Source organism: Chiloscyllium plagiosum, chromosome 22 (genome assembly GCF_004010195.1).
Source record: "Chiloscyllium plagiosum isolate BGI_BamShark_2017 chromosome 22, ASM401019v2, whole genome shotgun sequence".
Lineage (NCBI taxonomy): Eukaryota > Metazoa > Chordata > Chondrichthyes > Orectolobiformes > Hemiscylliidae > Chiloscyllium > Chiloscyllium plagiosum.
This window is the reverse complement of record NC_057731.1, coordinates 38,540,819-38,558,617: the sequence shown is the minus strand read 5'-3', so window position 1 is coordinate 38,558,617 and position 17,799 is coordinate 38,540,819. Positions and strand designations below refer to the sequence as shown.

The 17,799-nt window shown below is 38.0% G+C and overlaps 1 protein-coding gene across 1 annotated transcript in view; it reads right to left on the bottom strand.

Moving 5' to 3' along the window:
* The window catches only part of ccdc172 (coiled-coil domain containing 172), a 60,946-nt gene that overhangs the window by 21,893 nt on the left and 21,254 nt on the right, over window positions 1–17,799 (bottom strand). Inside the window, exon 2 of the mRNA XM_043713166.1 lies at window positions 8,563–8,728. Coding sequence (XP_043569101.1) covers window positions 8,563–8,728 — 166 coding nt within the window. The remainder of the gene's footprint in view (window positions 1–8,562; window positions 8,729–17,799) is intronic.

Here is a 17,799-nt window from a genome sequence, read left to right as displayed (position 1 = left end):
TCAGAAAGTTTCACAAACTGCACATTTTCACTGAAATAACTTTATTTCCTTAACTGCTTTGAACAATCTGTGTATCCAGGAGAGACTATACTTGTGTCTGATCTTAGTCAGATGTACTTTGAACTATGCAAAAGTTTTAAAACTAATTCTTTTTTTATATTAGCTTCTGCTAAGCTAATGGCTTAACATTTTCTTTCCCTTGTCAGAAACCCCACAGTAAATGTAAACTTCCATTAAAATTCCAGGTGCACATATTGGTTTAAAATCATGATTCCAAAAAGACTGACTTAGCTAATTTTAAAATGCTTTCACAAAAATAGACCAACACTGAAACAACTACAGAGTGAGAATCCTGTCACCAAGTTAACTTTTATTTACTTGTGCACAGTACACTGGCAGTGGCTAGTCAGTTTCGAGTCAGTCCCTAAAATGAGGAGATTCTAAGTCTCCTTGTTATATTTTTTTCTCTTCCTTTCTTTTCTTTTCATCCTTTCCCTGAACTGAGGCGACTCGAAATCTCACGGTTATATTTCTTATTTTTAATTCCCCACACTACCGCCTAACAGCAGTAGTGTTTATATTTGTCTCCTGGTTATGTTTTTTCTCTTTTTCTTTCTCCAGCACCCATGTTGTGTTGGCAGGTGTGAGACACAGTGAAAGACAACAGGTGTACAAATCTTTATTCGATTTCCACCACCTGTCTCCTGGTTATATATATTTTTTTTCCCCAGCACCCATGGTGTGTGTGTGCAGGTGTGATACATAGTGGTCTCTTGGTTATTTTTTCTCTCTCTCTTTTTCTGGAGTAGGAGCCTCTCCTGTTTATTTTTTTAAAATTTAACCCCCACACTACCAGTCTCCTGGTTATATTTTTTTTCTTTTCTTTTTCTTTTTTTCTTTTCTCTTTTTTTCATTAACCCCCACACTACCACCTAAGTGCAGTAGTGCTTATTTTTTCCCCAGCACCCATGGTGTGTGTGTGTGTGTGTGTGCAGGCATGATCTCCTGTTTATATTTTCTTTTTTCTTTTTTTAAATTTTTTTTATTTAACCCCCACACTACCACCTAAGTTCGGTAGTGCTTATTTTTCCCCCAGCACCCATGGTGTGTGTGTGCAGGTGTGAGACACAGTAAAAGACAACAGGTGTACAAATCTTTATTCGATTTCTACCACCTGTCTCCTGGTTATATATATTTTTTCTTTTTTTTCTTTTTATTTTCTTTTTCCCCAGCACCCATGGTGTGTGTGTGCAAGTGTGATACACAGCGGTCTCCTGGTTATATATTTTTTCTCTTTTTCTGGAGGAGGAGCCTCTCCTGTTTTTTTTTTTTTAAATTTAACCCCCACACTACCGGTCTCCTGTTTATATTTTTTTTCTTTTTTTTTTACTGTGATTGTCATAGATTCAAGAAAAATAGGAAAAAGTTCCATGTGCTTTTACTTCTCCTTTCCCCATAAATCCTGCACAAAAGGAGAAATCCTCTCCAGGTGAGGAAGCTGGATTTTTTTTTTCACTCACAATAGGCAAACACCCGGGTGGCCAGTGACAAACACTGCCCTTAACTTTTGGTTATTTCTTTTTTTTCTTTCTTTTTTAACCCCCACACTACCCCCTAAGTTCGGTAGTGCTTATTTTTCCCCCAGCACCCATGGTGTGTGTGTGCAGGTGTGAGACACAGTGAAAGACAACAGGTGTACAAATCTTTATTCGATTTCTACCACCTGTCTCCTGGTTATATATATTTTTTTCTTTTTTTTCTTTTTATTTTCTTTTTCCCCAGCACCCATGGTGTGTGTGTGCAAGTGTGATACACAGTGGTCTCCTGGTTATATATTTTTTCTCTTTTTAAGGAGGAGGAGCCTCTCCTGTTTATTTTTTTTTAAATTTAACCCCCACACTACCGGTCTCCTGTTTATATTGGTCAGCCAGAGCTTTCCTGATTGGCCCAGGTTAACAATCCCAATCAAGGATTTTGTAGTCAACAAATCCAGCTCGTTCCAATCACTACAAATACCAATGCTTTTGGTTTGAAATCCAAACTTTAAAAAATACATATGTAAATCACATACTCTTCACCACCCAGGAATCAAATAGGTTGTGCCCACAGTCCAAGAGCTCAAGGGCTATCAGTTCCAAACATTTATATTGCCCAGAGAAAAATAATAAGCCCATTCACGTATAGCTCAACAGAAAAAAATCAAAGCTTCAAGGCACAGAAGGAAGCCATTTGAGCTAACAAGCTGGTTTCTAGCCAAATCCTACTTTTCAGATTCTGATCAGTAGTCCTGTAGGTTTTGACATTTCAAGTTCAAATCTAAGTCCTTATTTAAATGCAACAAGAATTTTACCCCTCTAGGTTCCAGATTCCATTTGTCTGACAACATCCCTTAACTTCCTGCTAGTCCTTTTGCTAATATCTTAGTCCTTAGTTAATAATCACTCATTTTAGGGAAATAAATCATTCTTATTCACTTTATCTAGACTTATCAGTTTATGATACTTTACTTAAATATCTCCTCAGCTTCTCTAAACATCTTCCAAAGTTCCAAAGAAAAGAACTCCTCACTACCCAATAGTTTCTCATAGCTAAATTCTCCTTTCCTATTTATAATGCCCACCAAAATCCACCACTGTAGTGCAGTCACATCCTTCTTGTAATGTGGTAATAACATGTGGTAATGTGCATACTACTCAATTGGAGGCCCAACTAGTCTTTCTACATGATTCAAATCTAATAAAGGAAGCTACTGAAAACAAAAAATGCTGAAAATCACAGCAAGTCAGGCAGTATTCATAGAGGGAGAGCAAGCTAACGTTTCGAGCTGGATGACTTTATGTCAGCTCTGATGAAAAGTCATCCAGACTTGAAACATTAGCTTGCTCTCTCTGTCCACGAATGCTGCCTGACCCACTGTGATTTTCTGCATTTTTTGTTTTCAGTAGCTTCCTTTATTAAGTTTGAATCATGTAGATTCCTCATCATCGACAGCACAATTTTTATATCACCTGTAATTCTTAACAATGCCACATACATTTAAGTCTAAATCGCTGATATATATGTGTCACAAAAGCAAGGGACTAAGTACTCAGCCCTACAAAAGCCAATCAGATGCAGCCTTCTGGTTACCTTATGTTATATGAGAAGTTTGACACTGACACCTCACAAATAAGTGCTTATTTTATCTATATTAGGAAGAATAATGATCCAATGCTGACTCCTGGTGCACAATATTATTTATGATGAAGAAAGTAAGTGATTTACCATTGGGTGACTTAATTCTTGAGAAGGGTAGAGGCACCTTATTTGAGGATGAGAAAGAACTTTGATTTAGAAAACCACTTTCATAGCTAAATGTTTACAAATTACCAGTAAATCATACAACACTGAAACAGTGATAGGACATACTGGCATCACAACAGTTAGGTGTCTTTTTTGAGAAGCAAACTTACATAATGTACATTGCAAGGTTAATTTGAATGGATTCTATATCAATCATATATTCTTTTTAAATCAACCCATAATAATAACACAGCTTTTGGCGTATTCTTTTGGCAGCAAGGAACCCATGAAACACCCACTGCCCATGAGCCCACTGTTTTACTGTGCAAACTTGATCCAACCTGAGGTGAATGGTGAAATCACCAGCTAAGCAGTCATTTGTTAAAATATAATAAATTAGCCAATTCAACTCATTAACAGACCAATTGAGCTGAATTTCCACTACCCACACCATAGTATGATTGGCCTGGGCAGGTGAGTGGTAGGAAAAGTATTCCATTTTTTAAATCTCATTGATTAGAAGGTGGGAAGAAATTGACGTACCCTCTGATGGATTATGGGGTGCCCTGTGTGCATCAGGAGATAAGATGAAAAAGCCCCTCCTTAACCTCATGAAAACTACCCAGAGTGCTAAGCAGTATACTCACTCCATAAAATTTAGCTCCAAGCTTTTACTTATCCAGGCTGTTCTGAAAGTTCATTTAAGGGATTGTAAAAATGTTATTACAGGAAAGTGGTTGATAACTACATTAAAAAAAATCTAATTCAATTGCAAATGAATGAAACTGAATGTGGTTCCCATAAAAAAACATTTACCGACACATCTTCAACAGGGATTGGGTTGCAGACCTTTTAGAGTGCAAAGTGGTCCTTTAGCCCATCATGCTGGCAATAGTCATTAAACATCCATCTATTGAGGTGACCAATAGCAATTAATCCATTTTGTAGCAGGGTGAGATGCATAATGGTTGTAATGATGTTGTTTTGAGAAATTTTAGCCAAATGATAGGAAAAACATTGAATGTAAGCTTCCTAAGGTATGATCAAATGAGGAGCCAAGTCTCTAATTGTTTGGGGTGCACTCAGGCAAAGTGCAAGCATTTTTTCCAAGGATACTTTCAGGTCAGGTAGCAACTCTTTCTTTCTCAAGGTAGGAGGATCAGCAGGGTCTTTTCCATAGATATAACCAACTGAACTGCTGACTCTTTCTCTCTTAATAGCAGTGGGATAAGATGGGATTTGTAGAGAGAAAAAAAACATTAAAGATAAGTAGAAACCTACAACAAAATAACCCTGGCTGGAGAGACTGGTGAGAAGGGTACCTGCATTTATGGCAGACAGGGCATGGACAGCATTGGCAAAAGAAGACAATATGCATGGAGGGGGCAGGTAACACTGGGGAAAAGCAGGGGATAATGTGAGGGAAGACATGGCATAATAGTTTGGATTGGAAGATGGGAATGGGATATCTTGGAGGGATGTGTAGTGATTGTAATGAGATCAGCTAGGTGAACCTCGTAGAATATGAGTTCCCTGATTGGTGCTTTTAATCTGTTTATATCAGATTATGACAGATATAAACAGGAGTGACAGAAGTTCTGTTCATTCTGAGAGCTGGCTCTGAGGAAGCTGAATCAGTGTAAAGGACTCTTCATGTATAAATAAAGGCTGACTTGGTGACTGGATAGCAGCCTCAGTGGAGTTATTTCAATCGTGATGAAAGAAGAGCATACTGCTGAAGAAGTTCACATGCAACAGTCATCTTTGAGTCGGATAAGCATTTCTGGCATCAAGGCTTTATTTGGGTTGCTTGACTCAGTCGATTTTGCGTTTGTGGGGAGTTTAAACAAATGGTGAACTGCTTTTTGCAGCTGGTTAAATATCTGATCCCTTTCATAGAAGATTTATATGCACAGCGGCAGAGGTGCTGTCCTTCATGAAGCTGGACAAGAGACACACTTACTTGCAACTGCAGTTAGATGAGGATTCCCAGAAGTATGCTGCAATTAATAACCATAAGAGTGTGTACCAATATACAAGACTGCGATTTTGGGGCATCACCAGCCTGTGCAATTTTTCAGAGGATAATGGAAGACATTTTACAAGGTCTACCCAGATCAGCATGATATGCTAATAACAGTAAAGACGAATAAGGGACACTAGGAGAACTTGGATGTTTCTCCCAGGTGGAAATACGCCTTGGAAGGGAAAACTGTGTGTTCCGGGTACCCAAGTGATCTGCTTGGGCTACAGAGTTGACAAGACTGGATTACACATATTGAAAGTTAAAGTGAGAGCAATCAAAAGCTGCCCCAGCTTCCACGTCTGTACCAAAGCTCAGGTGTTCCCTTGCACTGGTGAATATTACAGAAAGTTCATATATATAACCTGTCACCATCCTGACACCTTTGCAGCAACTCTTCAAAAAAGGTTCAGTCTTGGAAATGGTAGCTTTCAAGGAAGTGAAGAAACAGCTCTAAGGTATTGGCACACTATGAACCCAAGAAAGATCTGGTATTTACATATCATCCGCTCCATACAATATTGGAGTATTATTAGCTCATTAGCCCAATGGAAAGCAACACCCAATAGCGTATGCATTCAGAGCTTTGGCTAATGCAGAAAGTAAATATGCCCAAATAGAGAAGGGAGGTTTGGTTGTAATATTTGGAGTAAGGAAGTTCCACCAATACATTTATGGATGTATATTTGTAATAATAATGGACACAAACCTCTAGACTGATAGATCTATATAAATTGGACAAGGCAGTGTCAATTACAGCTTCAGGCCGAATTTAGCAGAGGGTCCACATACTAAACGAGTATAATTACAAATTGGAATACTATCCAAGAGGTCTAGTAGCAAATAAAGATGTATAGATTTATCTCCTGCTGACAGGTAGGCCATCAATGGTACTGCCATGGAACAGTCCATAATGGTTTTAAATTTTCTGGACACCCTTCCAGTTTCCGCTGACAGTATCAGACTTGGACACAGAAAGATCCGGTTCTGGCAAAATTAAAACAGCTGATGGTGGTGCAGGAAACCAAAGGACCATCACAGCCAAAATTTAGGATCCGGAGAGACCAAAGCACAGTAAAGGATGGCATATTGTTATGGGGAACAAGAGCAATTTTCTGCAGCAAAGATTGACGCCAGATACTGGCTGAACTCCACCAGCATCTTCCAGGGGTTTCTAAAATGAAGATGTTGGAAAGAAGTAATGTTTGATGGCTAGGATTGGATGCACACATAGCCATGTTGTTGGGGCAGTGCCCAGAATACCAACAAGGACATAAATTATCACTAGTAGCTCCCCCACATGCTGGATAAACCCTGGACTCAGTTACACATCGACCACACAGGTTCCTCCGTGCGTTCAATGTGCTGAGTCATTGTGGATGCCCATTAAAAGTGCTTAGAGTTCATTCATCAAATCCAGGGACAACGACAGAAAAAACTGTGTGCCTCTTACGCAATACAGGAATTCCTGAAAGTGTTGGTTACTTGTCACTTGTTGTTTACTGTCAGGGAATTTGAGTATTTCCTAAAGTCAAATGGTATTTGTCATATAAGGACAGCTCCATACTATCCATCAACCAATGGTCTGGCAGAAAGAGCAATCCAAACTTTGAAGGCAGGTTTAAAGAAACAGCCTATACCTTCACTAGATACCAAACTGCCCCAATTCCTATTTGATTACAGGACAACCACTGATGCAAATACAGGGATACCAGCAGAGCTACCTATGGGAAGACTCCACTCCAGGTCAAATCTGATCATCCTGGGGGGGGGAATGGCATCAGGAACGCCGATGTAGGCCACAATTCTCTGCGAAGCAAGAGAGAGAGAGTTTACTTCAGGTGACAAAGTGTGGTGTATGAACCACAGGAATAGCCCTGCATAGGTAACATGTATGGTTGATGCCAGGTCACGTCCAGTGCTGTATTAAGTTCGGTGAGGTGTGACAGTCCTGAACAAGCACATGGACTGTATGAATGTTGCAAATGGTGTGGGAGCAAATTGTGCCTGGCTTCTCGACTACTTTTCCGAATGTTCCGGAACCATGGATTTTCCCTCTCTGTCAAGCATTGAAGTTTCCTTGAAATTTGAGATAGACATGAGGGATGTTGCCGCTTCGATGCTTTGCCCCCTGAAGAAGAGAATTAATTTCTTCCAAGATGTTCAGAGCACAAGAGACGAGTTACTGTGCATTACACACTGCCTGTATCAGATACAGAATTAGAGGAACCTGAGCTGGTGCAAAATGCCCCTGCAGTAGCTACAAAAACAAAACAGCCTATGTCCTTGGATTCAGAGGGAGAGGGATGAAGTGATTTTAATGAGGTCAGCCAGGCAGACCTCATAGAATGTGAGTTTCCTGATTGAGATTGTTAATCTGGTCCAATTAGAAGCCCTACCTGACAGATATAAACAGGAGTGTCAGAGGTTCTGTTCACTCTGAGAGTTAGCTCTGAGGAAGCTGAATCTGTGTCAAGGACTCACCATGTGCAAATACTGGCCTCTGTGGAGATACTTCAGGATGGAATAATGTATGCAGATGACAGGAGAAACAGAACGTGCAAGAGGATGGGAATGACATGGGAGGCATGAAATGAATGGCATGGATATTTCATAAGAGAGCTGGACTGTGGAGGAAGGAATAGCATGAGAATGTAATTTAAAGGAGAATTATTGCAGTAATGCAACTAAATTAATCACAGAAGTTTTATAGATCACTGCTAGTACAAAGAGAACCTGCACTGATATGTTGAATTTCACAACACTTAACAGGTCAAAAGCACACTCCACATAGCAATTGTAAAATGGTAAATTAAGCAATGGACCTGGAAATGATCAGATGTGTAATGTTTGTTAATTCATCAGTAAGCTAGCTACAATAAGCATATCTGCAGCTGGCATCAGTTTCTAATGTAATTTCATGGAATTCAGTTGTAAATATCAAGTAGAATAACATAGAGTCACAGAGATGTACAGGATGGAAACAGACCCTTCGGTCCAACCCATCCATGCCGACCAGATATCCCAACCCAATCTACTCCCACCTGCCAGCACCCGGCCCATATCTCTCCAAACCCTTCCTACTCATATACCCATCCAAATGCCTCTTAAATGTTGCAATTGTACCAGCCTCCACCACTTCCTCTGGCATCTCATAATATTTAATAAACTTCCAAATTGTCATCTAAGGAATATTAATGTAAAATCTATTTCATAAATTGAACTCAATATTATAAAAATATAAGAAACTTACTAACCATTTTTCAGGTGTGTAGCTTCTGTATCCAAATCAAATACTTTTGATTTTGCTTTGCTTTCAATTGTAATGATTCTGTTACTTAGTAAGTCGTATTCAGTATTGAATTCTGAAATCTCTTGAACAAATTTTTCCCTTTCCTCAACAATTTTCTTTTTCTTCTCCTCCTACACAAGAGAAAACGTGAAGCCAGAAACTTTTAAGAAAGAAGAATAACAATTTACCACTATCGCCAATTCATCATGATTTTACTGATTTTAAATAACTGTTTTGCTGTGCAAGATTCTTGGAATAAAATGGGAGATAATTATTTTTCTTTGCTATGCTCTTCTGTTCTTCCCAAGTATTAAAATAACAGTTCAAAATCAAAAGTACTGAAAATACTGTTCTGGACTTCAGGCAATGCAACTCATAATTTAAATATTGAAATTTCATTAATCAACTTCAAGCACATTTTGCACCATATAGCCACAATTATTATTTTATTGGAATAATTCTCCATCTGTCTAAATACTCTAATATATGTAACATTTTGACAGAGAAATTAACATGCTCCCACCTGCTTTTTGATTATATGCTTGGAGGCATAGAAGACCTCAAAAAGGTGACACCCTTTGATTCTCACCCCAACCAAATCAGCCAATACCTTGACCCCAATATATAACTTAATTTGACAATTTAGTGGAGAGCAAAATTTCACGTAATATTCTGCAGGAATGAACATGCATTGTATCAATGTTTTCATATTGAAAATTAATTTCCTGACATCACAATACATGGCTCCTCTGAAGTACTTGATGTCTAAATACAAAATTACAAAGGGACAAGAAAACATTACCACTGGTTTCCCTCAAAACCATATGTTAAGTAATAGAAAAATTGATTTGTACTTTAGGAGGCAGCAAAGTAATGACTGGAGGGAAATTTGCTAATGAAAACATCAACATTGTGGTCACAACTAGAGCTTTTAATTAATAATGGACTTTGTGAACTGAATCCTACAATAATCAATTAAATATGATGGAATATTTTTGCTGATCCCCAGACTAAATTTGAGTATTGCTGAGAAAAGACACATTTTTGTAGCTTTTTAAAAATCTCATCTGTACAATTTGCAAGATTACCATTTTAAAGGGAAAACCAACATTTATACTGCATAAGTATGTTGCTTGTTTGGCAAATGGATGCTTTGGGTAGACTTGCTACTATGAAGAATGCCCTAGCCATGTTGATTGACAGTTAGCTGTCAAGCTTTGTTTCCATTTTAAAACTAATAGAATGACTCCTGTTAAAGGGATTGCTCTGAGATCTGAACCTATTTTGACAAAATATGTGTTTTATCACAATATACATATTCTGTTCTACCAAGTGGCTAGATTATAAATTGATAACCCAGCATGGACAGATCAAGCAAAGAATTCACACCACCTAGTAAAACTCCTAATATTTGAACGTTAACTCCCTATAATTAGTTTATGGACAAAATCCGAAATTGCTTTCCACATTATACAATATCCTCTTGCTTTATAAGCTACAACTAAGTTCCTTTCCCTGCATATTTTAATACATTATACACACGGAGATGGAGTCTCATTAAGGTCTGAGGTCTGTAGGAAAATGAGGCATTACATCAGACCATGCAATATTTAATTTGGGAAATTTATTGTACTATTAAAGGGGTGTTGATAGTGAATGTCAGAATAATACATCATGATTGTCAGTCTAAACTTATTAAGTGCTAACGTTATTTCCACATTATTAATTAGAATTAATTACAAAATACCAAACTGTGAGCAACTAATAGAAGTAAGTGAGGCAACCTGTACTTCAACATGACAAAATTCTTGGAAGCACATTACTATTATCCAACTGATTTTCCATAATATGCATCATTATCCTACAACAGATATAGCTACCACATCTAAAGCTCAATTTCCTAGAATACAGGAATGATGTTGATACATACCTCAGATAAGTTCAGTGATTGGAGGGATGCTACAACTAATGAACGTGCAGAAAAAGCTTCCAGCAAGTTGAAATACAGTTAATGTTCACTAGAAAAAATGAGATGAAAGAGTGGGGGCCAACAGAGCAGAGTAGTATAACTTTTAGCAGGACCAGAAGTAACTTTTCCAGCAGAAAACAACCATCTACTCAAGTAAGACTTCTGACAGTGCAAGTGCAAGCTATAGCTTACATAGATTACACAGTGCAGCAAAGACCACCGTATAGTCTCAGGACAGAGCTAGAAGAAGTCTTTGCGCTCATAAAGTTTAGGGCTGCCATTAAACTTGAGGATAAATGAATAATAATTTGAGCATAAAATGAATTAAATAGAGTGGCTGTGGAGTTTATTCTTAAGTACCAGATAAGGGGTGAACAGCTTTGTAATTGTAGGAAAATAGTTTGCATAGGCTTCTCCCTTACCATAAAAAACAATCTTGAAAATACTTTTAGGTCTTTTAGCCAAATACTCATAGAAATACAGATGAATTGACAGAAAAGCCACATTTCTGTGGGGTAATGCTTTTGTGAGAGAAATATTTCTGAAATCGCCCAAAGAGGAACAAAATGCAAAGGGAAAGCTATGAAAACTAAACAATGTACCTATGGCCTGAATGATACTTCTGTGGTTTGGTATTTTTGCTGAGATCTGTTTTATTGAGAATAGTTTGTGTTCAACTAAAAGCAGATCTGTCAACATTTTATTGATAACAGAAAGGGAAACTTTAAGGTATTTTCAGGATTCATGTTAATGATTTCTTGTAGAATAGAATTTGAGAAATGTTATTAATTTGATTATAATGATTGTTAGATTTGAGGGTTATGATGAATATCTAATTTTGTAGTCCATATGTATTTAATTAAGGCTTTGTTTTTAATTTTGGGAATTGAATTTTTTGAATATAAGGTGAGGAAAACTGGGTTTGAGAAGCTACTAACCCCCTATGATAATTACAATAATTAAAATTAATACACAGAACATGAATGTCACTGGCTAAGCCAGCATTTATTGCCCAACTGCAATTTCTGTGGAGAAGATCACGGTAAGCTGCCTACTTGAATCTTTGTGGTCTATTAATGTCTAACAAACTTAACAAATTGATTAACCAATGTCTTTATTTCAGGGTATGAGCATATATATGTATATATAGAGAACACAAGTTATGTCTGACAAATTTAATTGAGTTCTTTGACGAGGTGACACAGGTAGTAGATGAGAGTAGTACTGTAGAGGCGGCACATGGCTCGGTGGTCAGCACTGCTACCTCACGGCACCAAGGTTCAATTCCAGCCCTGGGCGATTGTCTGTGTGGACTTTGCACAATCTCCCTGTGTCTGTGTGGGTTTCCTCCGGGTGCTCTGGTTTCTTCTCACAGTCCAAAGATGTGCAGGTTAGGTAAATTGGCCATGCTAAATTGCCCATAGTGTTCAGGCATGTGTAGGTTAGGTGTATTAGGGGTAAATATGGGATACTAGGGTAGGGGAATGGGTCTGGGTGGGTTACTCTTCGGAGGGTTGGTTTGGATTTGTTAGGCTGAAGGGCCTGTTTCCACACTGTATAGATTATAAGGTACCTTTTTAGAAATCATTTGACATGGTGTCACATGGCAGATTGGTTAGTAAATTATAAACATTTGGGATTGATGGATCCATGGCAGCGTGGATTAGAAGTTAGCTAAAAGATAGGAAACAGAGGGAAGGTATAGATGGACATTTCTCAGATTGGAGATGATTTGGAAGTAGGGTTCCCCAGGAATTAGTGTTGGGACATATGCTTTTTCTGATTTATATAAATCTTGTGAAGATGGGTGTTGAAAGCAAAATTGTGAAATTTGCAGGTAATACCAAGCTAGGGAGAAAAGTGAATTTTAAGTGAATTTTAAGTGACTTTAGAGGGATATTGACAAGTTGGTCAAATGGGCAGACATCTGCCAAATGAATTTCAATGCAGAGAAATATGCGGTAATGCATTTTGGTAGCAGAAACACAGAGAAACAAATAGACTTAATTGTACAACTCTGAAGGGTTTACAGGAGTAAAGAGACCTCAGGGTTCAGGTGACGATTCTCTAAAGGTGGCCAAGCAAGTTGTTAAGAAGGCAAATGGGATCCTTGAGTTTATAAATAAAGGCACAGAGTATAAAAGTAAGGAGGTAATGTAATGTCTCTTTCAATCATTGGTCTAACCACATTTGGAGTATTTTGTTCAGTTCTGTGTACTTCATATAAGGAAGAATATTAAAGCCCTGGTGAGAGTTCACAGAAGCTTTACCAGAATGATACGGAAACGAAGGATATGAGATACATAGAAAGATTAGAGAAATTGGGATTATTCTCCTTGGAGGCGACCTTACTGAGGTATTCAAAATTATGAACAATTTTGACAGGGTAAAGGACGATACTCTTATTAGCCAGGCTGCAGCATAGAGAGAGACAAGGGGGTCTGTTGGAGACATGCTCCTGAAAATGAGATGTTAGCCAGAAGGCTGCAGAGATGCAGAGGTACCAGTCACTGACAGGGGCTAGGAATGCTCAGTATATAAAAAAAAACTGCTGACTAGCAAGAGAAATCAGCTTGTGAATGGAAAATGACCGGAGTCCAGGTACTGCTTGGTACCACCATATTCTTCAGAAAAAAGTAAGAAAGACGAGGTAATGCAGAAGCCTTATTTGGACAAAGGGCAATGAGGTAATGCTACCTAGCTCCTTTGTCTGGAGCCAATAACGTACAGACAAATGATTAACAGATGAGCCACAGCCAACGGGGAAAAGACTCCACGACTCGAGAAAGATAAAGAAAGAGGATAAAAGAAGACCCTCTAGGCATATAGGCAGCAACAACCCTGGAAACTGATCCTCATAGCAGTAAAACCTTATGTCAGGGATGTGGAGAGAGACCAGTGTGTGGCCAACACAGCCCTCCTCAGCAGCAGCAAAACAATTATCCAGATTGGGTATTATTCTTTGAGTTCTCTGACTGCTTAGGGAGTGTCAGGAGACTCGAGTGGGTATATAAATAGGTTTTTAATTCAGTTTGTGGTAAAATATATAAGGTCTAGTTTGTAAGAGAACACATAAGAGATAAGTGCATGGTTTACTATATTAATTAAGTAACTTGTGAAGTTATAAGAATTGACTCTTCTCCTCTCTGCACACACCAGCAGCTGCAGCTGGCATTTGCTGAACTCAAGACAGCAGCTAGTGGTTACCGGGCTCAAACAACACAGTGTTTCCACAAGTTGATACATCAGTAATTAGGGGTCACAATTTCAAGATTGTCAGTAAGAGAGCTAAGACTGAGATGAGGAAAATCTTCTTTACTCAGAGTTGTTAGGATTTGGAAAAGTGGCAGAAGTAGATCCCAGAGGAGGTTTCAAAAGAGAGCTGATACACATTTCGGTGATGAAGTTAGAGGGCTATGGGGGTAGGGCTGAAGAGTGAAACTAGCTAGATCAGTAAAGACATGGTGGATTGAAAGATCTCTTTCTGTACTGTAAAATTCTATGATTCTATGAGTCTTACTGTAACACTGGAGTGGAAGGTGCTAAGTGTGAAAAATCAATAAACTCTATCTGTGAAGAAAGCTGTGTAGGTTTCTTTCTTGTGAATTGGCTTAGATGCAGCCTGAAAGTTTTAGCAGAGTATGGTTATCTAAAGGTGAAGTTTGGAAACTAACAAGGGAATCATTTCAGTGCTGAACAACATGGGTATTGATGTGCTAGGTGGAAAAAAAACATGAGTTTAGAAAAATGAGATTCCTATTATCAAGAAAAAGAAGTCTAATTTTGTACTCAAAATTTAAATAGCAAGATGAGAATCTCAATAAAAACTAGCGAGTGGTATATTTGTATGCATTAACATCTCATTGTTACCTAATCTCACCTCAATTATAAACAATTTGCTATGTTGCCAAGGAATGGTGAAAACCTAGATGGTAACAATTCCTGATACAAAACTTTAAGCAGGTTCCTGCTGGCTCCAGCTCACTCCTTGGTACTATGGACCTCCAAATTGACCAGCATTTCTTAACTTCACAGGGTACAATTTATAGGCAGCAAAGACATATTCTATAGCATGATTGAGAACTATATTAAATGTATCAGACATGCCTGGTTTGTCACAAAAACTAATGTGGTAAAGGGTATTAGCAAACTCTTTTAAACAAGATAACTAAATGAATCTCAGCTTTTGTGATACCAGATGGAGTTATCAGTACAAAATATGGAATGAAAAATACACCAGTAACATTTCAATAGTTGACCAATTGAAGAACATTTTAACTTTGCTGTTTACATAAACGATTTGGTTGTTTTTAGCCAAACCTGGGAAGATCATCTCCACAATTCAACTAAACTGTTTGATCAGCTACAGTAACTTGTGAAGTTATAAGAATTGACTCTTCTCCTCTCTGCACACACCAGCAGCTGCAGCTGGTAATTGCTGGACTCAGACAGCAGCAAATGGTTGCCGGGCTCCCGAAAGGTAATCTGGTTATAAATTAGTGTAAGAGTGAATTTGACAAGACCAAGGCAATTTATTTGGGCCATGTTGTTGGAGAAGCCAGGGTGCATTTACAAAAGCAAACGTGCAGACTATTTTGAAATTCCCTGTGCCTAAGCCAAAACTTGAAATATTACACCACACTGGCATGAGTGGTTTCTTTCTCAAGTTTGTTCTGAACTTTAGCACTGGTTTAACACCTTTAACAAATTTGTTGAAAAAAAGGCAGAAAATTTGAATAGGTGCAACACTGTCAAATTGTCTTGAAAAATTTAAAAGTTATATGATGACTGGCTTCAATTTTAGCCTCGCCAAATCATGCAAAGCAATTGAAACTGGTTGTTGATGCCTATGACATAGTGTGGGGGCTGTTTTACTGCAAGATGACAAGTTGGGGATTGAATGGCCCATCAGATTTTTTTAAAAAACCGACTGCATATCAGCAAATATATTCTACCATCGATAAAGAGACATTCAACTTGAGCTGGCTTTACACCATTTTGATATATGCATCACCAATAATGCAGATGAAACTGTTATATACTGACGCCAATCCTTTGATTCTCTTGGAAAAATTGCAACATATGAACTTACAATATTTAAATTGAGCTGATTCCTCAACCTTATAATTTTAAAATCATTCACATACATGGAAAATAAAACGTCATAGTGAATGCTTTATTGATAGTATATTTGCTAAAGACTATATGACATATAAGGATTATTAACTGAAATTGTTGGGAAATCTCAGCAGGTCTGGCAATATCCATGGAGAGAAATCAGAGTTAACATTTCGATTCTGGTAGCCTTTCTTCAGAACTTAGTTTATTTAGATATATAGATTTATATATATAATTTTTAATGTTGCTATGAGCTTTGATTTCCAGTTTTGAGTTAGTGTTATCTCGAGATCAGGAGTGTTGAGATAAAAACCCAGAATTTAAACTGAGTGTATTGAAAGATCAAGTGTATGAAAGCTCCAGAAAGAAGCTATCAGCAATTCCAGTTTAAAAGTTGAAGTCACAAGTGACTTACATCTACCAAAGTGTTAGGTACAGCAACCCTGGTGTGAATATTATTGAGATGGAGGTGACCAGCAGTCTGCTCAAAGTCAATAGTGTAAATAGCTGGTGTGGCCTTGGGGTTTCTTTTTTAAAGTTGCAATAATAGAAGCAGCCTGAATGGATGAGGTCAAGCTCCCACAGAACCACTATTTTCAATTTAACTTTCAGCACTTGCTGGGATCTTAAAGCTGGATGTGGACGCTGTTTTAAATCTCTCTATTACAGCTACAATCAGAGGTTCTCTTCCTGCTGCTAGAATTACATGTGAGATAATCTATTTTACTAAATTTGCCTTTGCCAAGGATGTGTTTGTGGGGAACGTTACTACATTAGAACAGTTAATCAGTAACAGTTAATATACTTGTTATTTTGTGAAGCATTCCATTGGTTACAGTTAAGCCAATTATTTTGTTTTTATTTTGTCTGTAGTGTAATAATAAAGTATGTTTCACTTAAAGTCAATAGCTTCACCAATCAAATTGTATCTGGAATGCAATGCCTATACTTACATTAAAATCAGAAAAAATTAGGCGCTAGACAATCTTTTAATATATTTTGAGGGGGTTTGGTGTGGTCCATAACAGCTGAACAGTGGATACCTGTCCAAAGTATGCAGGGGGAATTGGTTAAAATGTTATCTAGATTCTTTAAATAACAAGGATCAAAGTTAGGTTAAGGGATTTGAAAGTTCTACTCACATCACGTTTGGAGATGACAAAATGCTGAAATTGCTAAAAAAAAAAAGTGGTTATCACTGCATCGTTGCTGGGGTAAACTATTTTATCAACACAAATTAATGTCAAGTGAAATAGCTTTACTGCTGAGCAGGACATAGAGTCATGGAGGTATACAGCATGGAAACAGATCTTTCGAACCAACTCATCATGCTGATCAGATACCCTAAATTAATCTACTCCCATTTGCCAGCATTTGCCCTGTATCCCTCTAAACATTTCTTATTCATAAACCCCTCCAGATGCCTTGTAAATGTTATACTTGTACCAGCCTCCACCAATTCCTCTGACAAACTGACTCTAAAAACACATCGCCCTCTGCATGAAAAAGTTCCCCCTTAGGTCCCTTTTAAGTCTTTCCCCTTTACCTTAAACCAAGGCCCTCTAGTTTTTGACTCCCTCATCCCGGGGAAAACACCTTGTCTATTCACCCTATCCATGCCCCTCATGATTTGATAAACCTCTATAAGGTCACCCGACAGTTTCCGGTGCTCCAAAGAAAACAGTCCCAGCCTATTCAACCTCTCCCTAAAGCTCAGAACCTCTGACCCTGGCAACATCATTGTGAGTCTTTTATATGAACCCTTTCAAGTTTAACAATATTTTTTCTACAGCAAGGAGACCAAAATCAAACACAGTATGTCAAAAGTGGCTGAAACAATGACGTGTACAATGCAGCATGACATCTCAACTACTGTACTCAATGCACTGACCAATAAAGGAAAGCATACCAAATGGTTTCTTCACTATCCTGTCGACCTGCGATTCCATTTTCAAGGAACGATTGTGATGATGCTGCTCCTTTAACTAGGTTATATTGTCCTTGCCTTTTTTTCAGAAGGTCGTAAATACACAGGCTCTGAAATGTCTAGGTTTTGACGGGTTTTAGGGACAATTTGAGTTTAGCTAACAGATACTGCCTCAGGCAAAAGGCTTT